At 43.3% G+C, this 26,231-nt stretch overlaps 1 protein-coding gene across 3 annotated transcripts in view; it reads right to left on the reverse strand.

Moving 5' to 3' along the window:
* The window catches only part of LPP (LIM domain containing preferred translocation partner in lipoma), a 330,469-nt gene that overhangs the window by 2,416 nt on the left and 301,822 nt on the right, over positions 1-26,231 (reverse strand). For all 3 annotated transcript variants that reach the window (XM_086754441.1, XM_086754442.1, XM_086754443.1), the window contains 2 exons: positions 3,824-4,002; positions 560-680 (listed from right to left, as the gene is read on the reverse strand). In XM_086754441.1, the coding sequence (XP_086610567.1) occupies positions 560-680; positions 3,824-4,002 (300 nt within the window). The remainder of the gene's footprint in view (positions 1-559; positions 681-3,823; positions 4,003-26,231) is intronic.

Consider the following 26,231-nt stretch of genomic DNA (forward strand, 5'->3'; position numbering starts at 1 on the left):
GGTTCCCTAACACAGCTGTTACCACATGTTAATTGCTTTAAGGTGATTTTTCTTCTTTGTCTTCAGATTCTTACCATCAAAATTATATGAACTGCATAATGAAACCGAACAGGAAAGTAGCACAAAAAGCATTGCATAAAACAAGAATGATCATGTTTATGTGTCCATTAAAATTCTTCAAGCCAGAGCCATATGTTGAGTTTCCTGTACAATCTTGCTCAAATTCTAACGTGCATTAGCTTTCATTTTAAGAACATAAACATAAGCAACATTTGTGTCCAAGCTATAATTTATGATGTTCTCAAATATTAAGCTCTAATTACCTGAGTCATGTTCTCTTGCTCTCCTAATGAACCTGTTATAAACAAGGGACCTGATTTTCTTCTCATTTGTACTGATATAAATGAGGAAAAATTCCTTGCATGCTGAAGTCAATGAAGTAATTCGATTGTAGGGCCAAGTCTTACAATAGGGTATGCCTGTCATGTGTATAACACAAGGCAGCGATGAAAGTAAGGCAACCTTTGCTTTCCATCCTTCACGTGATTAGAATACTAACCTCACACCGGTAGCACTGGACATGGAAGTCACGATCCAAGGCGACAATGCGTACAGTCTCCTCTTGTCCTGGGGCTGGCATGATGGGCTCTTTACACACTGAACACCTTGGTGCAAATTTCCTGAAGAAAGAAGAGACAGTCCCAGTCGTCCTCAAACTCCGAGTTAAAGTTTTTGTTAACTGCACCAGCAAGCCATAAATACGTGCATTTGTACAAACACAGACACAGGTATGTACACATATATCACGGTTCACAGCTTTGCACAGCTGCTTCCTTAGAAAGAAGGCAGGAAGGAGCACTCTAGTTTAAAATGCAATTTCAGGCTTGCAGGATATTAAAAAGCATTTTGCAGACTATTAGGAGAGGACTTCAGGAATACCTGACAGGCAGGAAAGCATATTCTCCTTGCCCTAATTAAGAACTAAAGTGTCTCTTGAATGACCCACCATTGTGACACCTGTGCACTGCCACGACCATCAGGCTTAGCCCCCACCGTAACTCTAAGAAAGTCCATGCAATTCCTAAACTTAGAAAGATGACCAGGATCTGCTTCAAGAGCATCTCTTAAGAAAAAAAAAAAATCAAAATACTAACAATTGGAGCTTAGAACAAATAGGTAAAAAGTCTTAATAGAGATGGTTAAAAGATTTGCCTTACACTACACTAATTTGTTGAGGTTTATCCCATCCATTTCAATCTTCTGAGCCATCTTTCCCACTTACACAAGAGCACGCTCCTGGCTGTGCTCACTCTCAAACAAAAAGCATCAGGGCAACTCTGATTAGCTGCATTTTCTAGCAAAAACCATCTCTCAGTTATCCATTAGTAGGTTGCCCAGGCTTAAAAGGGAACAGGTCTGACCAGCGCTCTTCACTAGCCAGCCTGAGTCAGAGCTGTATGGTGATAATCACTCACTGTGTGAAGGGACTGGCTTAGTCAGCTCAGGGATCCAGAGGAGCACAGACCTTTCTTTTTCCCCTTATATTGCCCACTGTATGCCCTTCTGGGTAATTCACATATGTTCTGTATTAGCTCTGGTTTTGATCCCCTCAATTGCCCAGGAGAAGTGGCCCTCTCTGCTCCTCGGCAGGTGGAGATGCTTGAGAACATTTAGCCTGTCATGAATCATTATTTGCTGTTCTGGTTCAAAACCTATGGGTACCAATTCCCTGGCTGCAAATTCTGCTCACAAAAAAAATAAACTTGTACCTATAGAATCTGCTGCCATGTAATGAGAGCTGGGGTCATGGGATACGGAGTGACAGAGGGCAATGCTTATGGCAAATATCAGAACACAAGGAGATCAAAGGCCCTTGTCTTCTGAAAAGCCTAGGAAAGATTGACTCTGCACCCAGCCTGTCACATGAACCACCTCAGAATTAACTAGCTTAGAAAAGAGAAGGGGGAAAAAAAAAAAAAAAACCCAAAAAACTATCTGTACGAGGAATAAAGAAAAATATTAATTTCACTGGCAGCAGATGAAAGATGTCTGTGTAGCTATGATCTAACGAAAAAATGAATTAAACAGTGGCTATAGCGAGTGCTCTGAAAAATAACTTAAATGGATCATGATATGACCGGAGCTGTAATCGCAGTTAATTATATGCTGCTTCATGCAGGCGCTTCCTTGTGCCATTTAGCTTAAATGTGGTGCTTAAAAATACTTCAACATTTCTCTGTCCAGGCCACTGTGGGTAATTCATTATGAGCCACATAGTAACTCCCAGGACCCTGAGATGACTCCTGCAGATTTTAGGGGATGTGGATGTGCTACTGTGGGGCTCAAGCTCTGAGCTACTGTCACAGCTAAGCAACAGTGTGAGCATGAGGTACAGTTTTGTAATCAAGAGGTTGTAGATGATGTAAAGCACTCAACCTCCAGACCAGGAGGACATGTCGTCCCTGATCAATTAAAACTGGGCTGGCTGAAGGGCTGCTAAACATGTGGTTGGCCAAAGACATTCTGAGTGTCATATCAGGTCTTGTCCTATTCCCGTCATCTTCCCCTCAACCTTTCACTCAACAATTGTGTCCTTTCCTTGGATTGACAGACTCCCACTTCCCACTCTTAGAGAGCCCTGAGGTCCACATTCAGTCCCTGCCAAAAGACTTCAACATGGGACATCAGCTCTTGCTCCCAACCTTCCTCTTGAAGGCTTGTGAGCCCTTGGCTGTGGGGCTTGGGGAAGGAATAGTCTCCAGATCACAAGTGGGTGTGAGGGAAACCCTTCAGGATCCTGAGTGGCGCATAAGCCTTCTGTTGGGCCTGTGCTCAGGACCAGATTTTACCTTACACACAACTGCTGGCACAGAAAAGCAAGGCAACACAGCAGCTGCCAATTAACCCAGCTTATCTGAGCCACAGGGAACATCCTCATGTTGGATTTTAACACGCTAGTTGATCATGGCTGCTTCCCTTTCTGTCAAGTCAACCTGCTTCTTTGAGCTTTCAGGCCCACACACTGATGTCACGAAGCTCTAATTAAGTCTACCCCCTTAGAAATTAAGAGATAAATGGTTGAGATGTAAACTCACATTTGTCAGTATTGATTTCCTCTTTTAATTAAGGGGTGTAATGTGTCTGTCTTTTCCATACAGGGGAAACATTTGTGCTCTGATTATATCTACCTGTCTTCCCTAAATTAGTTGTGATGATGGGGATGGTAGTGTGGCAATGACAGAAACTACTTGCAACTACACCTTTCAACTTACTTTAAATAGCAGTTTCACTATAAATTATTACCAGGGCTGTATTTTTAGCAGCTTTAAAAAGCTAATTAGCAACTAGAAACAAGAGGGGCTGTGAGCATCCTGTGGCCACCTAGATCCTTCTAGCTGGTAAGCAAACACCTGCAGAGTGCAACAGTACAGGACCTCTCTTAATTGCTCGGTGGAAGAAGCGGGGGGGTGGGGGGATGCTGATGTGGAGTCCAGGTACAGGCAGTAAGGAGAAATTTTCACGTGCTGAGTGCAGGGGCAGGCGAAGGAGAATGCAGAGCATTTAAAATGGAGGAACACAGAGGTTATCCATAAATTCAGTTCTAAGCAAAACTGAGATCAAGCAGCACTGGCCCCTAACCAATTTATCTTGTATGCTATTGTGTGCCTGCTTGGAGCAAAGCCCTGCCTACTATTTAAAAGTCCTGGGAGGAAGTGGCAGAGGGTTGAGATCTTTTTGGACACTCAGAATAAAAAAGGAAGGATTTTTAGGAACAAAAGAGAAAGACAATAAGCAAAGCCACTGAGAGTGGCTTGGGCCATACTTATGGAAATCCTCGATGCAATGGATGTTCCCACCGGCATCCACGGTGAAGGGGATCCCATCCAGGCTGCGATGGCACATCACGCAGGTGAAGCAGTGGGGATGGTAGGCCTTCCCGGTGGCTCGGAGGATCCTTTCCATGATGGGTTTTGCGCAGACGCTGCATTGCTCCAGCGTGTTCTGCAAATAAAACATACACAACAGATGCAAGCACTATCTCAGCAGAATATTTACAAAGGTCAGTTGGGTTGGAAGCTGCTGCTGGTCTACTTAAGAAGCTTTAAGGCACTTTATTTTAATTTCTTCTAGATAAGCACAGTACAGTTAACAAAGAGTCTGATAACAGCACAGGGCCTGAGTCAAGTCTTCAGCATAGTGCGAGAACACAAACCAGAGGCTTCTCTCAGCAGCTCTGATAAACGATCAGAGACGGCCCATCCAGTGGGTGTATCTGAGACATTGCAGCTTCTGCAACCAAGAGCACATGAAGGAGTTATGCAGCATGGACTCCTGGGTTTTTGCCTCCGGACTGCCCAATCTGAATGGCCTTTTGCAGCTGAGTTGATCAGAGAGAACCTCCCCAATGTGCAGTGCAAAGCTCAAACCCCTGGGGCTACACAGAGCCCCCCTAACTACTCTGCCAACACAGCTCCCATAAAGGATCTTTATCTGCCTTGTAAGAAAACCTTCATCTTCCTCTCCCACGACGGATACTACTGTTGAGTCTGGGGAGAGAACAAAGCAGTGTCTGCAATGAAAGCATTGCAAGGACAGGAGTTCAGGACGACTTAAAATGTTCATTTATCTCTGGCCCATGGCGTTTAAGATAGTGACTGTGAAATGCCAGCTCTAAGGCCATGATCCTTGCCACACAGGTTTTACATACTGGCCTGCTCCTGAAGTGCTGAAGCCAAAAAACACCTCTCACTTTTCAAGTGGGGTCCATTGAATGATTCATCTCATTTCAACCTCACTCACCCTTGCAGTTAGTTATAGAAACACCAAGATAATTTTGCTTCAGATTGTTGTCTGTGAGCCACGCCAGCCCTTCTGAGACCAACTGTGCAACTTACCCTTTCAAACCAAGCACCTTAAAGACGCATGCCATGAATGGAGGGTGCAACGCACATAGATGCAAACAATAAATCTTTGGCAATGATTTGGGTCATTTCACTAGACTTTAGGAAAGCAAACTTCACCTATTACTCTTGCTTGATGCATCTGGACTTATCAAATAATATTATCAACCGGTGTTTGAATCTTGGATGAGGTAGAAAGTCTATGATTACAATATTGATTATGATTAAGATAGACAGAAATAAGGAAGGGGAAAAAAGGAAAGGAAAAAATCTAATGGGACAGAAATATAAAAAGCTGCTGGAAGGCAGATCATGTTGACAAACACAGGAAGGCTAAAGTTCTCCTGCTTCCTCATGCAACAAGATTCCCAGGGAAAGTAGTGCTTTGACTAACCGCATTGTTATTGCTTCTTTGAGCCAGTATTCTCAGGGGCAAGATCCAGCCCTTATATGTGCAGCCAAAATGTATTGTCAGGAGATGAATCACCCAGGAGCTTAGAGGTGTTACTTCTACACTCACATATTTGCTATCGGACATGATCTCTGGGCTGCAAATTACTGGTAAGATACAAACAGAAATACACAGGTTCATATCAAAAGATCAAAAGGATTGGTTTTGGAAAGGTCGACATGAAAAGTCCTGAGTTTCAGCCCATATGAGAACTGCTTCACACATTTGTAAAGAGAGAACAGACAGACTACCATTGGTTTCAGGCTGGATTTTGCTCTATGCCTTGTAATAATGGGCAGGAAAAAATTATTGCTGGCCTTTCTCTCTGGTTGCTGTCACCATCATCATTATTATAACAGTAGCTAGTATGCCAGAAAAAAGCAAGGTCAATAATTTTCCCCTTGGTGAAATAACCTAGCGAATTTACCAGTTTGCCTTGCATAAGCAGATCATATGATCTCAGTCCGCATCCACACTGCTCTCTATGTTGCCAAGGAAGGAACGCAGCATACCTGCAGATATCGATGGAAGACTGTGCCACTCGTATGGCATTTTCTATTATACCTTCTGGATAATGCCTTCAGAAAACACATGCCTTCTGCTCCTGAATCTCAGCTCTCTCACACTGTTTGGCATTCTCACAGCTAAGTAAGACAAGCGTTTTAAATTAACCAACTCTTGATTAAGCCTTCCATGCAACCTGAAAATCAGACCTGAGAAATTTATTCTTTTCATCCTTCCAAGTTTGTACCAGTGAGGAAAAACAAAGTCATTAGTTTCAGACTCCAGCTCACTCCCTGTCTGGGAGTATATTTGCTTAAGCTTCTTTCCTTTCTAGAACCCTGGCTCAGACCCTTCTCTTCAAGGTGTTACCAGAAAATGCCAAAGGGAAAGCTTCCTTGATTCACACCCATTTGACATCAGGTTGCTGTAAGGCAGGATTTTGCCTGTGGAGCTAACAGGGTTTTCTTTGATTCCTTAATCAGGTTATCCCACATGCCTAAGTGCTGCTGCTCCAGCAGCTAACAACCTGCACAAAGGTATTTCTGCACATTATGGGAATAGCATCCCTGTAGGATTATAACTTTGGTTTCTTGATTTTGCTCTCTTTCACAGTTTAGCTAACTCTCCTAGCACCTCCTGGAGCTTTCAAGACCTTCAGAAAGACAAACAAGATGAAGAAAAAAATCCACCTAACAGGCCTATTTTTCTTCTTTTCTCCCAAGCTGCCGTTGCCAGCCTGCTCTGTAATAAACAGGTAAAGCTGAGTGCATCTGCTGAGCTACACAGAGGGTCAAAGCAAGGCACAGAGAAGAAAGATAAGAACCAACTAGAAAATATTAGACCTAGGGGCTGGGGTCAAATTCGTAATCTAAGAATAGGGACCACAAATCCAGCATGGGCTGAGAAGAAAGCTTACCGTCCTTTTCCCCCATTTTCGGCTAAGATGAAGGGAGTTGCCCTTCTTTTTTTAGAGACTTCTGCATCTCCAAATGCAACTCATTTTTGGGGTTGAAAAGGATCAGGAAGGAACCGTCCATTTCTAAATGGAAGGTTGTCCCAGTGTTAAAGGCTACATCTGGGTCCACGTCTCTTGAGGGCAGAACTGCTCATCCATGGCAAAGGAAAAGAATATCACCTAGGGAGAATAATGCACCCAAATATATCAGTAAGAAAAATAACCCCAAGCAAAGACGCACTAAAACATAAGCAAAGAACTGAAATGACCAGGACATCAAGCATCGGCTTGCAAGTGAAAACAAAGAGATTTAAACATCTACAGCACAATCAGCAGCAAAGTGGGAACAAGCTGCTTGGAAACAAGTATCTGACAGCAAGTGGTGGGGGGAGTTGTCTGAGGGCCTCCCTGTAGCTATACTTGGCCCTTCAGAAACCACAGGGAGCCAAAGGGAGTTCCTCTGCAAATGTTAGGTTTGAACATGAGACCCAAAGTGAAAATCCAAAAACTCCTAAGACTTCTGGGGTGCAAGAGCCATGGAAGACCAGAAGTGGGAGGTGAATTCCCTCCTGAAAACTTCACATCTCAGATGGAAAGCTAGGAAACAGCTTCGGGAGCGCATCTGCAGTGACAGCCTCTGGGTTGCAGCTCATCCTGCTTCCCTAATGCTGGAGATTATAACCCTTCATAACCAAATTTTGGGTGACAGCCGATAGTGCAGCACAAGTGCCCTCCCACAATGAGCTAGCAATGAATGCAGAAGAAAAGCCACACAGAGATTAGTCATTGTTTCTTTCATATTGGCAATTTGTCCGGAGCTCTAATGAACATAAAGAATCTCACCTGTACCCTGAACAGCAGACCAAGGAGAGCTCATGCACGGGGAGATGAGCATGGTATAGCTTATTTTGCTGGGAGAAGGGAGGGAAGTTGCTGGAATAAATTACATTGGCAACTCACGCACAGGGACACGAACTCATTTTGTGCGAGCACCGTAGAAGAAACATTTTTTGGAGTGACTGCACAGAGGAGATGGTATTAGCTGTGGGAATCAAAAGTGACTGTTGTGCTAAAAACAGGCACATGGTCAACTACTGTAGCTGAATTGTAACTTAGTAAAGTGTGGTAAGTGAATTGCTTTAAATCTTGTGACTCCATCCTTCATTTCCTCAGACTGCGAGGAGAGCAGAGCAGGAGACATTTTCCCCATTGTGGGATAATTTTTGAGGCTTGAAAATGTTTCCATATTTAAGTGAAGACAGAACACTTGAATCTCAAGAAGTCTGGTGAATTTACAAACCCCAAATTAGATCAGGTCAATTGAAACACTGCACTTCAAATAATTCCAAATTGTTTCATTTAGGTTTTGGATCTGCAAATATACAGTTGGATTACAAATTAAATATAAAGCAGACATTGGTGGAGGGGTTAAGTGTCAAGATGTAATTTCAACACTTTCAAGCTCTTTTTTTGGGCATTGTTTCTAGAAAAGGAAAATCCAAGACCCAATTTCATCCCCCCAAATCCTCAGCCATTCCCAGTTGCTATTTCCACAGATGGGTAAATCTTGGCAAACACAACATTTAATTCACTAATGGCCAGCATTAAATTCCTTCCTCCATATTTGAGGAGATAATTTGGGTATGGACGAGTTAATCTTTCTTACTTAGCTTGACCAGCTGGGCACACTTTTAGCAGTGGGTGACACTCTCCTTCCCTTCCTGCTGCTCTCAGAGGGGCAGGTCCAACAAGGGAGAGCCCTGCAGAAGCACCTTGGCCAATTCTCTGATGTTCAGGCCACATTACCATAGCTGCGTCAGTGTGTTGGGGCAAGAGATTACCCCTTGACAGCCCAAAACATCCTGGCAAACCCCCTTAATTCAGACACAGTGTTACGCAGTGAGGGTGTTGTTTAGCTGGTATAGCTAACCAGGAGAGGGGAGGGAAGATACTGGGATGAATTACATTGGCAACCCTGCAACATTACCAGCTTGATGTGGGTCTGAGTCCGGCACACAGCTACCAGCTGCACAGTGTGGACTCAGGCCTTGGAAGCTGCTGTATTCAGTGGCTTTCAAATAGTTCTTCCATTCAGCTCAGTTTTTAGTGGCTTTCCCAGCACAGTAGCAATACCACGGTTGGCATGCTTCCCCTCTGCTGGAATTTGCTTTTCTTGTCAGGAAAACAGAATTAAACTTTGTATTTTTGGACTCAGAGCAGCTGGAGGTGAATCTGGCGGAAAGTCCTCTCAGCGTACATAGTGAAGGAGTCCCTTCCCCTTGCCCTGTAACTATTACAGACTTGATATATTTTATGGCTTATGTCAGTAGCGAAGACGATAATGACATGCAATTGAGTCCACAAATGTGCAATAACATAAAGGCCATGATGAAAATGGAACAGGGCTTGAGAAATGCTTCACAAATGATATGCAGATGTCAAAATACGCTCTACAATGAAAGGAGGAAGGAGTTTAGTTTGCTCCTGCTTAAGATAGCTGTCTTATCAAGTGAAGGCTAAGGGATGGCTCTGCCATTGTCTGGGCATACCAGAGGCTGGAGAGGGAACCTAGAGAAGGGTGCTGGATCCAGCAGGCACACGAGCTGGCCATATTACCTGGAGAAAGGTATATACTTTAAACGGTGAATGTAATTAATGTTTGGAACAGCACAGGCAGGGACAAGGTGACTTCTCTGTTGCTCAATGCCAGTTTAGATAAGACCCACATCCATCTCCAGCATCACCAAGTTGGAAGTGATGAAGGAACATCAGGGTTAACTGATCTGCTCTGCATTAGGCTCAATGTCCAACCACAATCACACTGACTCCTTCCAGCTAAAAATCCACAAGAAGCCTTAAGTTGGAAATACTTAACTACTTTCTGGCACTCAAAGCTACTCATCTTCTGTACATTCCTTGCTCTGACAACACAGATATCTTTGTCACTTTAAAACAGCGATGCTTACGAATGTAACAAATGAGGGATTAGTTCTCTAAACTGGTGGGCTGGAAGATAAAATGACTGGATTTTACTTCTGGCTTTTCAACCAAGTAACTGTCAGAGGCAAACCACTCCCATGCTCTGTACCTCAGTTGGCCTGTAAATAAAAGGGCTGCATAAGTCGCATATTCCAGTAAGAAACTGGATGCTGTTACGTTTAATAAATATTTGTGAGGTAGTTCATGTGCCCAAGTAGTTACCTGATGGAAACATGGTATTTTTAACAGCAAAAAGTAATTTTTTTTTAATCTATAATGATTGCACACACCTCAAAAGTCAACCAGGTTTGACTTTGGGAGGCAGAGTACTGGGGAGCAGCATCTGAGCTGTTGCTCAGAGTACTCTAATATGGCTACGGCAATTTGCAAGAGTAAAGAATTTTAATACTGGGGAAATGCTTCTAACTTACAGTTGACTTTAAAAAAAAAGTATAGAGAATTAAAAAGCCTATGCTTAAGAAATTTTTTCATTAACAATAATTATAGTCATATGCAATACTACAGTAAGCCAAGCAATCGAAAGCATCCTTAGCAAGTACTACGTAAAAGGACATTGTTATAGATCTCTAATCAGCTCCTGTTCCTTCAGTAATTTTCTTCAAGTGAAGCTGCATTTCCAAACCTTCCAAAATCTTGTCTACTGCCACCAGAAAGGAGGAGCTGCATATTCCCCACAAAATTGAAACAGTGCATTGTGTGCACACTGGTGAGCAGAGCTCATGCTTGTTGTTAGCACTGCCAACCACACCTCACACCAGGTATGAACCCCAGTATAACCACGTGAAGTTGGTCACGCCACACCAGGACTGCATCTGGTCCAGAAAACATCCAGTCACTAAGCTGAGGCTGGCTTTCGGAGCACTGAGCATCTCTAAAGCACAGCAGCACCTGTGGAGCACAGGAAATGAGCCTGCCTTGGCTGGGAGAGGTGATCTGGTAAAACAGTTTCCATCTCTGATTTCTTCAATTCAAGGAGATCCTGAGCTCATGATCAGACCTTTGGCCCTTGTTCCAAACCACTGCATAATACAACGCCTAACACAAGATGTTGATTTCCAAATATTTCTAATTTGAAGGAAATCCTTTAACATCCCTCCCAGAAAGTCGGAGGTGAACAGTTTGTTCAAGGCTTCTGCAGCTCAGGTGAACTGGCACAGAGCTACCACCAAAATGACTGGACAGTAGAAAGTGCTCTGAGGGATAAAGTAAACCTGTTCCCTATGCCCAAGTGCTTCCACTCTTTGTACTATAGATGTAGTGCTGCTTGCCCTACACGCTCTCACCATCAAACCCATCTCTTCCCTCAAAACATGATGTGCTTGACCTTGTATGCCAGCCTGTGAGTTTTGCCTAAATAAAGAGAGAAGGATCTGTCCTGTTCCAATTACTTTCTGCACAGACAGCAGAATCACATGCAGCTGGGAGATGTGGCAAACAGTGAGCAGATACGCTGTGCTCCTCGTTTAGATACAATTGTGGACAACACAGAGATTTCAAGCTTAATTAGCAGTGCCAAGGAAGCTGTTAGAGAGGGATTTCAAACTGTTTGCAGTTTAAACTGATTACAACTTTGTGAAAACAAAATTGTGTAGCAAATTGTTAGGCTAAAATTCAAGTCAAACTAAACCGCATCAAAGGAAATACAAAGAAGGGACTATCAGCAAGAAGTGGGCTTTTCTTCTTTTCTTCTGGTAGAGAATTTAATTTCATAGCCTTTAATAAACCTGATGCTCCAATCCAGGCTTGCCACTCTGGCTAAGAGCTTAACCAAAATAACATTGGAACTCATAGCTGGCTGTCCAAAGAGACTCTACATTGGTCAAATCTGGGCAGAATACAAGAAAAAAAAATCCAAAATTCCATTCAATCTTCCTGTTTTAGAATTTTGATGTAACTGACCACTGACATGGAAATGTTATCTTGACCTTAACTGCTAAAGCTGACTTGTGGAGGAAAAAATGACTGACTCTGTGACATCTCGGTGGTTATTTATAGTTCCTCTCACCCTCCTCTTTTTTGGTATTTTTACATTAGAAATGAATTCTTGCCTGCCATGCTTTTCCTGAAGAACTGTCTGAGCAGTGCAAGAATTTGTGACATAAAAACTATCAAGAAAATGAAATCTTGTTGATTAACATGGAAATCAAATTTTAGTTGGAAACTCTGTCAGTAAACTAGCATCCAGCAAAGCTGAACATTTTTTGGTTACATATTGAACCCTACCAGCCTTTTAACAACAACCTGTTTAAAGCTGGTATTTTGTGCTTCCTGTGCTCTCCGAGAGAGATTTCCTGGAGAAAGCAAGGGAAGAGACAGGGCTACTACTTGAGAGAGTCTGATTACTTCTAAAGTAAAAAAAAAAAAAAAAAAGGCAGAATCCTTCCCCTTCTTTATTCCTTGAGAATAAAAATACCTCATCTCTCTAAGCCACAAGAAAAGGCACACAACCCATTTCCCCCTGGTTATTTCAAGTCACAGATAAGGGCATCTCTAAGTTGCTTCTAATAGCTACTAAAGGTTAAATATTTCAGCTTAATATCAGTTTAACAGCTCCTCCTTCCACCTAAATTGCTCAAGCAAAGAGAACGCAAAGCTTCTCCTGAATCTCTCATACAAGTCACATGAGAAAATTGTTTTCTTGTGGCAGGGGCAGAGCACTGCAAACTATGGGTGCCTGGCTTCTGTCCTTGGGTCCCCCAATGACTCAGAGTTTCACTGAATTATTTTCCACTTCTCTGCTTCACATTATCTGTGGAGTGAGTTTTGTAAACAAACTACTAGGAGGCCGGTGATGCTCTGACAGAAGTTACGTCTCTATTACACACACCAAAGTTGGCACCTAGAACTACCAAGAAGTAAACAACACCCCAAACCAAACCAAACAACAAGCAAGAAGGTAATGAGATTTTGCACAGAATTTCACAGAGCTTTCACTGAAACACCTTTTGAATGAAAGATGATTTTTCAGTGTATATGTGCAAGTTGTGAAATACAGGTCATGGCAACAGTTCAGCGTGAAAATAGCTGCTTTTAATAGATAACGTAATCCAGTATAAAGCTTGGAAAAAAAAAAAAAAACACCCCAAAACTCTCACGGCACTTGGATGCTGCTGCAACCCAAACTGACGGTGAGAATATGATTCTCCCAAATCCCTGATGTGTCTTAAAGAGTTGCCAAACACATTTGAGTCCCTGATGTGAGAACAACGTGTTGGAGCCTTTCGGGCAATGGGAGACTTATCTGTGCCTGGAATATGCAGGCTGAAAACTTTGTGGGTGCTCTGAGGTCCTTCCAAAAGAAGGGGAAAAGGTGGTTTCTTATTTCCTGAAGAAACCCTTTTCAGTGAAATGCACATTTTAAAGACTTTGGAAGAACATCGGGCAGGGACCACAGGCAGCCAGCACTGGTCACTATTAGGAATAACATAAAGCAGAATTTAGTGAGTCAATATAAGGCAAGAACTGTGTTTCTATATTCTCTCTCCTCCACACTAAGACCAGGGTGGGGTTTTTTTTTTGTTGTTGTTGGTTTTTTTTTGTTGTTGGTTTTTTTTTTTTTTTTTGCGAGGATTTCTTCAGAGGCTTGAACTGAGTTATACCCTGAAGTGACCCATTCTTCTATCTAGAGTCAGACTCTAATTGGAAATAAGTGCAGGCTGCTGAGTAAGTCCAGGGCCAAATATATAACCTAGCAGGTACTGGGATTATTTTTAGATGCAATGAAATCCCTATTATTTTCATTTAGGTGACTTGGAAGTTTGCTTCAGTTCCTGGTCTGGAGAAGAAAGTTTGAGCCACCTGCTGAGATAAGAGTGACAAATAAGAAAGGAATATAAAAAGGGAAAATGGAGGCAGCTGTCTAAGAAGAATCTAGGCAAGGCATGGCACAGATGAGACAGCTTCCCAAAGAAGTCAAGTGAGATGTGACAAAAATGAAAAATCCATCTGCTTTCTAGCTGGAGACTGATGTTCCACCCTGAGAACCCATCCATCACCTTCCTTCCTCCACTATGAGATGTTCTCATCCACTTAAACACAGAGAAGATTATTTGCATCAGCCTCTCTGCACTTCCAGCCCATCTCCCTTAAGGGTGCTTCTGCTAGAACTTAGCTCAACATACAGTTGAGAAAAAAAGGATAATACATTATTCTTTCTAACCTTACAAACTTATACCCACACTATAGATCAGATCCTTCCTGGAACAACATGTGAAAAGTAAATCAGAAGCTTTGGGGCACTCTTCTGTTCAAGACACTGTGGGTGGGACTGTTGCGCAGAAGATTCCTTGCAACATAATTGCTTACCTAGTTGATCTAACCTCTTGGCACTGTTCTTTTGCTCTCAAACTAGAAAAATTAAGGCTCCTTGTGGGGAAAAAAAAAGGTTTTCTTATTTTGGATAGACAACATGGAGACTTGGATACAGAGATCTTGGATGGCAAAACCATTGGAATGCAAATAAAAATGTCTTGGGCTCCGTGTTGCCATCAAGAGCAGATGGGCATATCTGAGTAGGTGGCAATTCTCTGGTGTCAGCAGGGTTACTCGAGGATGTTCAGAGCAGGAAACCTGCACTGTAATTTCTTTCCCTTTCATCACCACAAGAAATTTTAGATTAATTTGGAAAATGAAGGACACTGGTCTGAGCTGTCAGGAAGGTTTATGTCAGAGCAGAGCAGACCGAAAATCAAGCCGACAGTTGGCATTTCTTTACCAGGTCTTTTACATCACTTGAGGAGGCTGCCCTGGATGTTATTTAAAGTTGAAAAGCAGAGGCACTGAACACTGTGCTAGTCAACTAACTGTCAGTCCCCAGAATATACTAACCAGATTACTCCTGAGTTCGTGAAAGCAACACCAAAGGCTTTCAGCCAAACATTACATTTAAAAAAAGAAACAACAGTTGAGAAAAAACAGCAAAACCCAGATGTGAATGGCACTTTTGAAAGGAAGAAGAGATTCACTTGGGCACACACAGCCGTAACACAAGACTTCACAGTCTTGTGACAGCGCTTGAGAATCAACAAGCAAAGCAGAGCGGCAACGGAAGGAGAAACCAACTTGTCCAGCTTCACTGTTTTCCTAGTGACACAGTTACATAAGAAATGTGCATTTATATAAATACACTTAACGTATAACAGATATTATACAACATGTCCATTCTCCAGTCGATAGCATGCTCTCAGTGTATGGACTGTTGGTCTGAAATTCAGTGGTTACGGAATACAGGGAAAAAAAGCATTATTCCAGGATCACTCTGTTCTGTAACTGTTCCATTCTGTTATGGAGATCTTTCTGTAACAGTGGAAAAGACCATGCTCTGGTCCTTCACACAGTATTTTAAAAGGTCTGAGATCACCTGCACTGATGGTTGTTTCTCATTAACATAACTGCTGAATTGCTCATCTCCATCCTTCTACAAGTGACTTCCAACTTTCCTTTCTGAAAACCAGAAATTGTCATTTCCCCAGCAAGAACGTCTGAACACCCAAAGTAATCTGACCCTCGCCTTTTGTCAAGCAGCTCAGGTGAATTGAAACTAGTATGGCCCACATCTTTCCATAGCTGCTGATTTAATAAGTCTACTAGGGACAATAGAAGGAAGGGTCATTCTTCATCAGGCTCTAACTATGGACCAGATCCAGATACAAAGGGACAAGACAGTCTGGTAATAAGACCTGGCTCATGTATCTGATTGATCCAGCTGATGCAGGCAATACAGACAAATGCTAGTGGTCTTCTAATGAAAGAAACATGTTTTGTTGCTAGTACCGTACTGCCCTATTGTGCAAAGTGGTCCCTCTCCACGTGCACTGCCCCACTAGCTTCCAAAGAGATGAGGGAGAAGGACAGAGGGACAGGGAGTGGCAGTGAATGGTAGGGAGCAAGGAAGCGATCTAGGACTTTCTGAGTCATGATCTTTTCCGGGTTTGCTGCTGGTGCAGCATATCCCAACTCTGCCCTACCTGTAAGTTTTCCTACGGAAAAGTTAATGTTGGCTCCTTCACACACAGCGCGAGTCCAGCGAGCGTCCTCCTGCCAGTTCTGCAAGGGCAGCTAAGGAGTCTTGCTGGAAATCTGGCCCCAGAGAGAAACAGCAGTGGAAAGCAGCCATTTCAGAAGCACATTATTAAGCCATCAGACCAGTAGCTACAGGATCCCCATGGAAAAGTTGATCCAGGCACTTTGTATAATTACATGAGCCCTCCCAGAGTCATTTATTCCCCTTTGTGGTTGGCATGGAAAGTCAATATCTTCTAGAGCTACAAAGTCATAGGGCTTTTTAAGACACCAGGTTTGTAGGTGAAGACAAAATCTTCAATCTCTTGCAAAATCTTCGCTTGAGTACACTGTTCAGCAGCAATCCAGGCTTTTTTTTTCCAGAGCTAAAGCAGCAAGTTCAAATGAGCATGGCACACAGGCAAGTTTAAGCTTTTCATTTGCTTTACCTACATATGTTTTAACATTCACATTTTAGATGAAGAGGCATAAAGACAGCTTAATTGTGCATATTGCCTACAGTACTGCTGGACTCCACCTGTGGGAAGGAACCGGAGTTTAAATTTTATTAAAGTTGCACGTTTCCAGGAGGTTGCTAATTATCTTGCGTGTTTTATACAGCACTTCTGGCCCCAGGGTCTTTCTGTACTTTTCAGAAAGAAACCCAACACAAAAATATTTGAGCTAAGATCTGGAATGTGTGACTGAAAACCAGGCACTTACTCGAGGGTTCATCTGACTCCACATATCCTTGTTCTTGCCAGGCCTTGGAAAACGCTTTGGGATCTGCTGGTGAGAAAATACTGCCTGGATACCAAAGACTTGTCTTTCCAATTTAATTCTCCTGCTTCCATGCACTTTAAACTCCACTGTTTGCCTGGCATTCCTAGGACTACAGCTCGGTGTAGAGCTGATCTTTTCAGGGCCTGATACGTGAATTAATTCACTTTGGGTTCAACCCTCCTTTTAATCACCAATCGCTCACAGTCACACACTGCAAATTGTCCTCAGGGATGGAGTGTTCTATATTTTAGGGTGGTTAATTCAAACCGCCTTTTCTTAAAGACGCTCCATGCCTGCAGCTTGAGTTGGGGTATGTTCAGCATCTTGGAAAAACAAAACCAAACAAAACAGCCCATAGTGTCTCATGGAGAAGACAAACCACAAGATCGCTAGAAAGGAGGCCAATTTTTTAAAACATCAGCTTTTACCTCTTCTGACCTAGATGGCTGACCATCCCAAGCACCACCTCTAAGTGCTTTTTTTGTGCTCCTTGAACAAAGGCAGACAAATCTCCAGTGGCCATAAATTATCATTCTTCAGTGGTATCAGCTGACAACTGGACCTGCCATGGCAGCGGTCTAACAGGAGGAACGTGTCAGCTAGCGCCATGTATGGGACACAGGGATCTTGCCAGTATATGATGTGCATGCTTCCCATCTTCCCACCATGCCTAGGCTCTCTGCTCTCTTTTGTGAACGTGACAAAAAGAAAACAAAACAAGGCACCACTCCTTCTACCCTAAATCCGCAGTTTGTGAGGTCCTTGGCGCTATCACAGCATTGTTTCTGTGCAGAATCCCTGGCAACTGATCCGTTTATGGTTTTTAGTTCTTTACAGGTTTGACTAAGTCAAGACTTCCATGACAGTGTCCAGACACAGTCTGAAGACATCAAGAGATGCAGACTTATCGCTTAGTAGTCTTTTCTTCCAGTAGTAACCAGTCATACTGTTAAACTGTTTCTCTCATTTTTACTGTGAGTGTTTGGCCACTGTTTCCACCATTGTTCTGCTTTTCACCACTGTAAAAGATTCTTTATTAGCCAGTACATCGTCTTATACATTACATCACACCACCTAGAGAAGCTAAACTGTCCGAACTCACTTTAAAGTAATTTTTCTCTGATCTTTGGCTCTTTTATCCACCTTCTTCAGTCCTTCAGTACCCTTGTAAGGAATGGACAGCAGACTAGATAGGGGATTCCACTCTCTCACCAACACTGAACTTGATACAAAGCCACTCTTTAACTTAGTCTTTTGAGTGTTTACAAGCAGGCCTTTTGCAAGGGCTGGTATCAGTCCTTTTTGTCATAACACTAGAAGGCTTCCTTAGCTGGCTGTACAGAAAGCTCCGCTTCTTCCTAAGGAAGGTACTTTGCAGAATGAACCTCCAGCTGTAGATAGAGCTGGTGTGCCAAAGGATGATGGGTTTGTTCCTGGAAAGATAAGATGGCCTCACAGTTGGCTGCATCAAACCATTTTTGCTCAAATCAGTCCAGGATGGTCATCAGTCCATGCCCCTCCATTCCACTGTTCTGACATTTTACTAATCCTCTAATTTTATCAGCAGTTATTTTTTCTTTGATGCTAATAACAGATTACAGATAAGCATCAAGTACTACCAGACGTAACAGCTCTGCAGCACCACACTAGAAATCTATTTCAGTCATGCTCTCTCACGTGGTTTCTCTTGTAGGGACAGTTGCATTGGTCCCAAAGATGTGGTTGGGGGACAGATGGTTTATCCCAGGCTGCCTGGTTACCATCACATGGAGACTTAAGCAGAAGCCATTTACAAGCTGTGTGATTTAACGGCATTTCAGGCTTTGTATAATGTGTAGTAGTTACTCCAAATGTCTATATGAAATAAAAACTTCAGTGTATAAAAGGTTTTCCAGAAAGATTTCAGAATTGCTTCAACAGAAGGAAAAAGTATTTTACCTTACTAGAGGGAAGAAAAAAAAAAAAAACAAGAAAAAAAAAAAACTAATCACTCTGACAAAGGCCCTGGAAAGCAACAAGCTGACTCTGGTTATTATTTGTGGAGGTGATAGTTGCATTTAGGCATGTCCGAGTGACAACAGTTTCAAAGCTACCGATCAAGCCTACTTCTGCAACAAGGAAAGGACTCAAAATCACCAGGTATAGATGATCCTAGGGCTGGAAGCATGGACAGAGCTTGGAGACTGCCTATCCCCCAAAAAAGACAAAACTGCAGTATAAAAGAAAGTGCATTCCCAATGCCAGACCTTTAACAAACATAACCAGGAAAAAGAGATGCAAAAGATCCCTGGGGAAGAAACTGGGAAGCATCTGCGACAGCTAATACAGAGCGAGGTGAACCTCTGAAACTAATCTAAGTATAAAGGTAGTTTTACACATCTGCAAGTCCATTTTTGCAAGCTGCAACTTCATAAACTGTTTTAATTATTCAGTGTCTTTTGGATGTTACAGTTATTTGCTGTAGTCTTAACTCAGTTTGAATTAATTGTGACGATCTTACATTAAGGTACCTAAAGCAGAGTACCAGGAGCCTCTAGTGATGCCTTCTGTGAATAATAAACTGCTGCAGAGAAGAGAACATGTTTTCCCCAAGCTGCTCTGGCTAGCCTAGGAGATGGTAAGGTGTAGAAGAGACATCCAGCTAAGAGAAGCTCTCAGGACCCCTGGACCATGGCCTTCCAGTCAGCTAAGCCCTCTGAAGTCACCCCATGCAAGTCTCGGTAAACAAATGATTAACATCAACCCATTTCTCAGGGAGGTAAAACCAAGGCACAGTGAAGCAACTCAAGCTGAGCCAAAAATAGACATAAGGCAGCAGAAGAATTCAGAGTAGGAGCAAAGGCTGTGAGATATGGACTCAAGACTGCATTCAAATAGTTTAGCCCCAGCTACTTTAAAGTTAACCAGATTTCTCATTTCCTCTCTCCTGCTTTAGGGCACTCTCAGCAGCTTGAGGCCAGCACACAGACTTGCTACGGGATCTAGTTGCTAAGGGAAGCACCACAAGGAAGGACTGGCAGGCACCTGAACTGCCCAGTGCTCTGGGCAGGAGGAGCAAAAAGCCATTTCCCAGCTGGCTCCCAGAGCCCAGAGATACGAGAGGTAACTCAAGCATCAGGAAAACATCTTGGGGAAATGCAGACAGAAACCTCAGGGTCGAACGCAGCTCTAGCAGCCTGGCCATGCCACCCCAGATAGATGGTGTCACAGATAGGCTTAGGGTAGCTCACCTGCCCATACATGCTCTATATGGGGTAAAAAGACCACCACAGGGCCACTTTCCCATGCTGGGACCTTCTCCCCATGAAGCACACCAGGAGCTCCTTCTTTTGGCAGCCTTGAGAAGGGCTGGTTACATTTTCCTCTGCTCCTCCTACGGGTGCTGCCGTTTGGCACATACAGCTGACCTATCAGCTACATGTGCATCTGAGCTTTGTAAGTCCCCTGTAGGAACACGCTAGCTCAGACATGCAAGATAAACTCTATGTGTAATGGAAAAAAAGTGACGTACATAAGCCCTCATTTTTTAAATATTTGGCAAGGATTTCAGAAGGTAGGGTAGTCTCTGCCCTCTGTTTTCATATGGCAGCATGTTTTCCAAAATGGCTTGTGCTTTAGATCCCATTAATTTTTTTAAAAAATAATATATATAATTTTTTTTTTTCACCAAAATCTGCTGGAAAAGAAATCTGTCAACAGAAAGGGGCAGCTGCACCTTGCAGATACGTGCAGCTGAAGATCATTTATGTAAAACTCCCCCTGACCGCGTGGAGAGCTGTTAAGATGTCAGATCATGGTTTGTTGCTCTCAGGGAGGCTGCTGCAGCTCTCAGTCAGAACAAGTTTACGTCTTGGAGGAATTAATTTGTCTGAATAATGTCATCCTGGTTAAACAAAATGCTAGGGAAAATATTGCAGCGTTCTTGTGCACTTCCCTGAACTGATGCCTATATATGGGGATCAGCCAGCGTGAAAGGGATCCTGCTGAGTCAAACTGGATTATAGCAGTATTATTTTAGAGAGACAGAAGAAAAGGGGAGGGAAGGGTGGTGCTAAGGAAACCTTGCAAAAATATCAGCTGTTTGACATATTAAAGAAACAGCATGGATGTGAAAATGCTGCCCGCTTACACGAGTGCATCAGAGCCAGATCAGCTGACAGCAGCAACCAAAAATAAGTTTTTACCCTTTTTAACCCTGCAGGCAACCCAGCTCCTAGAAAGCGAGGTGTACTTCAGTCCTTTCCCAGGCATCAGGAGATGTGTTGGCTGTTTCCATCAGGCACCAGTGCCGTGGCAGCATCCCAGTGGTGGTGATGTTCCTCATCATGGGCAGGATGTCTTGGAGAACCTTGCTATGCCTGCCCAACTGCCTGAACAGCACGTAATGGAGCAAACGAGCTTGCAGAGCCCTTGGGAAGCTGGTGCAGATGGCAGGAAGGCAAAACATATAGGCTTTCAATAACATCCCTGAGATGCCTCTATTTTTCATCACCAGGCATTCACACAACCATTTACATGCTGATTGTTCAATGCTGGCTGGAGACTTGGTGCTGGTGGCATGTCACAAATGGGACATTCCCTTGTACATCTTGTTTGCCGAGCTGGATCTTCAGTGTGTACTTAAAGCGTGCCTGGGGGGCTGGTGACCCCTCTCTCCAAAAAAACAGCTTGACCTTACAGTGATAGCATCAATTCCTCTGCCTGTCTCTCTCTAGCTCAGCAAATATTTACCTGTGCAAAGCAAAAATGCTTGCCCAGGAGAAAGCAAGAGATGCCTACACCAACTATCTGCACGCCGCAATGCTGGAGGGGGGAAGATTGGGGGCTGCCTTCCAACTCTCACTTCAAAATAGCCCTAAATACTCTACATCTCAGGTCAGTGCTCTGAACAGTGGGACGGTGCAAAGGGCCTGAGGGTGGGTGACCCTGATGATATCATTAAAGGACAGACCCTGCTTAAGCGCAGAAGAGCAGCAAAACTCAGGCAGGTGAGGAGGTGGTACCGTTCAGGCCAGGAAGAAATGCAACAGTAAGAGGCAAGGCTTGTGCCTCTCTTTGTAGTGCTTCTATTCAGCAACACTGGCCTTGGTGGATTAAAATCCTCATGCCTGCTCCTCCTGGGAAGTGTCAGAGCCTAACCGAGCATGGTGGATTGTGCTAAAAATTGTGCTTTGAAACACTGAGTTGAAGACCGCTATAGTAGCAGTGGAAAAACACTCCTCCATCCTCCACTGCCCAATGTCAAAATATCAAATGCAATGCTAGGCTAGTCAGAGCTTGCAAACACATGGTTCAAAGGGAAAATTCAAATGGATTTGAGCCATGGGAGTACAAAAAAAAATTCTCAAAAAGCAAATAGAACATATCAGTCATATTGTAACTTAGAAAGCCAAAATTTCCTCTCAAAGCCAGCAGTGAAACAGTTTCCAAGATTCCAGGGCACATCTCTGTCTGGAGCTAATACAGAAATTTTTAAAATCCAAGTTTCAAGCCCAGTAAAATTCATAGCTGACAATAAGAACCCCTTCTGGCCAGCCAGCCAGCCAGGTAAAGAAATCATGCCACTCCTCAACCCCTCCTTTTCCCCACAGGTAGCATTGTAGCCCATACAGCTGCACTCCTCCAGCATGACCATGCCCATAGTGGTACCTACAACACACCTCCCATGGAGCAAAACCCCTTTCCACTCCCTTTTTGCAGTCAGCAGTATTAGCCCTGTGCTTTTTCAAGTGGGGAGTTGGAGCAGGTTGGGAGCCTGCACTGGTAAGACAGGCACAGTCCTGAGCCACATCTTCCCAATGAGCATTTCCATCCCATCCCTTCCTTTCCTCGCCCCGTTCTGGCCCTGCACATCCCAGAGTATTTTCTGTGTGTTGGCCTCATGTGGACCTGCAATGAGACCTCTCCCCAAACAGCCGCTATGCCTCCATCTCAAGGAAATGGCAGTTTTGGGGTGGTTTTGCCCCTCAGTTGAGGAGGTTTCAGAGCTCAGGTCACTCATCGCCAGGGCCCATTTCGTAACCACATACATCTCGTAAAACAGTCCTCTACTTTCATTTCCTGGCTGCGTCAAAGAAAATGGTCAGAACTGCCTTTTCTGGTGGAGCCAGCCCTGAAGGAGGGTGAATTAGAGCGTGACTAAACAACCAGGCCACTTGGGAGCTACAGGTGGAAGAAAACCTACTTTCTAGGTACTCAGATGAGGCTTGCCTTAAATAGACTGAGCAAAAGCGACACCGATACCAGGGTGATTGCAGAAGAGTTGTAGGTAGGGCTGGTTAAAAAATTCTCCCCTGAGAGGTACCAGTAAGTCTCCATCATCACTCCCAAGAGCCATGCATGTCAGACCAAGCATGTGGTTTGTAGTTAGATGAAGTTATTTGGGATGAATCCCACCACAGGCATCAGACCCATTTAACAGAAATCCAATTGTCTCCAAATCAGACAAAAAAATCTGCTCCCTTAAAGAAATAGCAGTAAAAAACAAAACAATTCCCCCACAATTCCCTGTGTGTAAACATCAACAAAAACCAAGTTAATACATTTTGCAAAAGTAAAACCAGAATAAACGCCTTGCCTCCAACACATAAGGAACATATTATTACCACATTGTTTTTAGTGATTATTCAAGCAATGAATTTAAACGTTCAGGGAGAAGAATATTTGTTAAAATATTGTTATGTAACATGGGGAAAATGACTAATTCTGCTCTTGATCTTGCCATATTTTACTCCAAGTAAGAGTCACTAGATCTTATTCTCTGGTTAAAGCAGTAGCACGGCTGAATTCTGACCTGAGTCCCTCAGTGGCTTTTACAGTGGGCCAATCCTATCCCCTGCAGCTGAGTTACTCCAGACAGAACAAGCGTAACTGGCTTCTGAATGAGTCCTTCAGGGCTGCACATTTCCAAAGACAGGTGGAATAAACAGTGCACATTTCTCCATGCTCCCTGCTGATGGAGATCAGGGATCATTTACTTCAAGTTCCTCCTGAGTCGCGCGGAGTCTGGAGCCTTACGCAGACACTAAGCAGGGCCAACTCCATTGAGCAGTAATAAACATACTTTAGCAATTGCTGATTCACAAAGTGAGTTTGCTACATGAATTCCTCTCCTCCTGACAGCAGATGCAGAAGTTACCCACAGGACAGATTTTCAGTATCTGTATTTCCAGTTCACTAGTGTCAAGAGTATACATAAAAACCAGATAGACCTGACTGTTCTTAGACACCTACTAGAAGCTGCCATTTTCCTATCCTAGTGGGGGGAAAGAGAAATTTGGGGTTTGTAAACTTTCAATAGCCTTTTTAAAGCTGTGACCCAATCCAATGTGTATGTGAGTGAATCTTGTCCCACATACACAGAACAAGAGTGACACTAACCCTGTTGAGTATTGTCACATGAGGTGTAGCTAGGGCTGGTAAAAAAAAATAAATAAAAAACATATATAGTTTAAAGCTTCAGAAATGGTCCTGACTTCCCCTACCAAAGGGAGATTTCCATGCGAAAGCTTTTAGATTCCATCCTACAAAACATGTGATTAAGATCTTCCAGTTTGGTGCTAAGTGAGATGAAAACAGGAATTCCCAATCACCTTCAGCTGAAATCCATTTCTTGTGCAATTCTGAGTACATGTTGCTAAGTGACTGGAGAGGTAGTGATGGCTTTTAGCCTTAACAGGGCTGTGTTGCCCCACCAGATGACGTATCACACCTCGGGTACCTGCAGTCCTCATCAGGCTGGGATTGTGATTTTTCCTCCCTATAACCTCCAAGTAGAAGTACAATGCTATGCATGATGAGATGGGCTGGACAAGTCTAGGTCTTGCTTAGCTTGGATTGAAGAGGGAGGAGAGTTAATGAAATCACGTATTTGGAATTTATCCAGATATTCCCACAGACAGAATCCAGCTCCTCAGAGCTGATGCTATAACATTCTCCCTTTTTTCCTAAAGGCTTCCTCAGTTCGAGGTTCAAAGGCACGCATGAAGCTCTGTCAGCGTATTAACCTGTACCAGTGAGATTTACCCAATATGCCACAGAGACTCTAATCATCACCCACTGAACACCTGTTAGAGCACTTCTGTTATTTTTAATTAAGAACAGCCAAAGTAAAATTACCAGCTCAGTCCTCAGTGAGTCTGACTTGAATCCATGCCCCCTCAGATATGGCGAGGTCTGCTGTAAGTGGAGGAAAATGCATCAACTTGCTAAGGGATAGCAGGGCAGAAAGTCCCTAACCACACCAGAAAGTTTCAGAAGGCAAACAAGGCTCCTTCTCCAGCTAGAGCACCAGGGCTTATTTTGCAATTAGGAAAGAGAAGATAAAGGGACAAGTGAATTTCCTGCTGTGATGGGGCATTTGCAATAGAGTCCCTATAACTACGTCTTGTTCCTAGCGGTACCAATCTACACAGTGCTGGGTTATTATGTAGTGTCTTGGACTGCTTGGAGGTAATAAGCATTCACCGAAAATGGACTGCTATTAGCCACCGGCAAAAGCTGATTATAATAGTGCCAGCACTGGAATATGTTTTCCACCCATTTACAAGAGGAGTAAAATAACAGGGGGGAAAAAAAAATAAAAATCACATTTGCCAGTGTTTGGAGCATGGTGTGCTCTACATACAATTATCGAGAGAATGACAGGAAATTGACCCATTTACTCAGAAAAGTTCCTATCGTGTTCTGCACTATTTCATTTCATGCCCATTTGAGAACAAGTCATTTCTCTTCAGGGCAGAAGATAAATTGTCAGCTCGTACACACATCTCTTTTCATTGCCAGGCACAAAAATATCACAAAAACATTTCCCTGCCCTCTGCTTAATTTTCTTCTTCTTCTTCATCTTCTCTAATAAATGGTGCTAACTATAAAAGTCAACGGACTGTAAATAAACTCAATTCTATTCCTACCTTACCTTATGATTGATTTTTGAACATAATGTATTCCATCCACAAGGTCTCTTGTCTGATTCAACTGCTTTTCTTAGTACCAGAGAAAAATCAGATAACAACCTCGGTGGAACAGCTTTATGTAAAAACAGAGACATTTGGCAACTACAGTTTTCTTAACGGCACATTGTAATACATGCTACACCACATTACGGCCCAGCGGACAGGTTTTGTGTCAGTACCGAGAGCACGTGTCCTGTGGTGAGAATATTCTGCGCAGGGCCTTCGCTGTGCGGTTAGTTAGGGAGATGTGCTGCCAAGCACTGCTACTACTGACAAAGCAGCATGGAGTGGTGCTTAGGTTATGGTGGGTATGTGGGGGACAGGCTGTGGTGAAGCCTAGCCATCTTCCCAGCTCTGCCCTTGGACTTCACCTGTCATTCAACCCAACCACTTCTCTCTCTCTGACCATGCCTGACAGAGGGCAAAAGCAGCAACTGGATCACCGTAACAGAGAGGAAATTCACACAAAAAGAAGGAGCCAGAGACCTGAAGACAGCAAAGTCCAAGGGAAGAGGTAGCATGTGCGTGTAAGAAGAAAAAAGGACATAATGGGAATATCTCTATCTACATCTATATTCTGAGCTCAGGTTTCTAGAGAACTGAACTTTCTGTCCTTGCTGTTTTCAAGTAACAATGCTCAGTCCAGATTAATAACAAGGACATAAATGAACACAGAATTAAAT

This window comes from Chlamydotis macqueenii, chromosome 9, assembly GCF_036417535.1.
Source record: "Chlamydotis macqueenii isolate bChlMac1 chromosome 9, bChlMac1.mat, whole genome shotgun sequence".
Taxonomy (NCBI): domain Eukaryota; kingdom Metazoa; phylum Chordata; class Aves; order Otidiformes; family Otididae; genus Chlamydotis; species Chlamydotis macqueenii.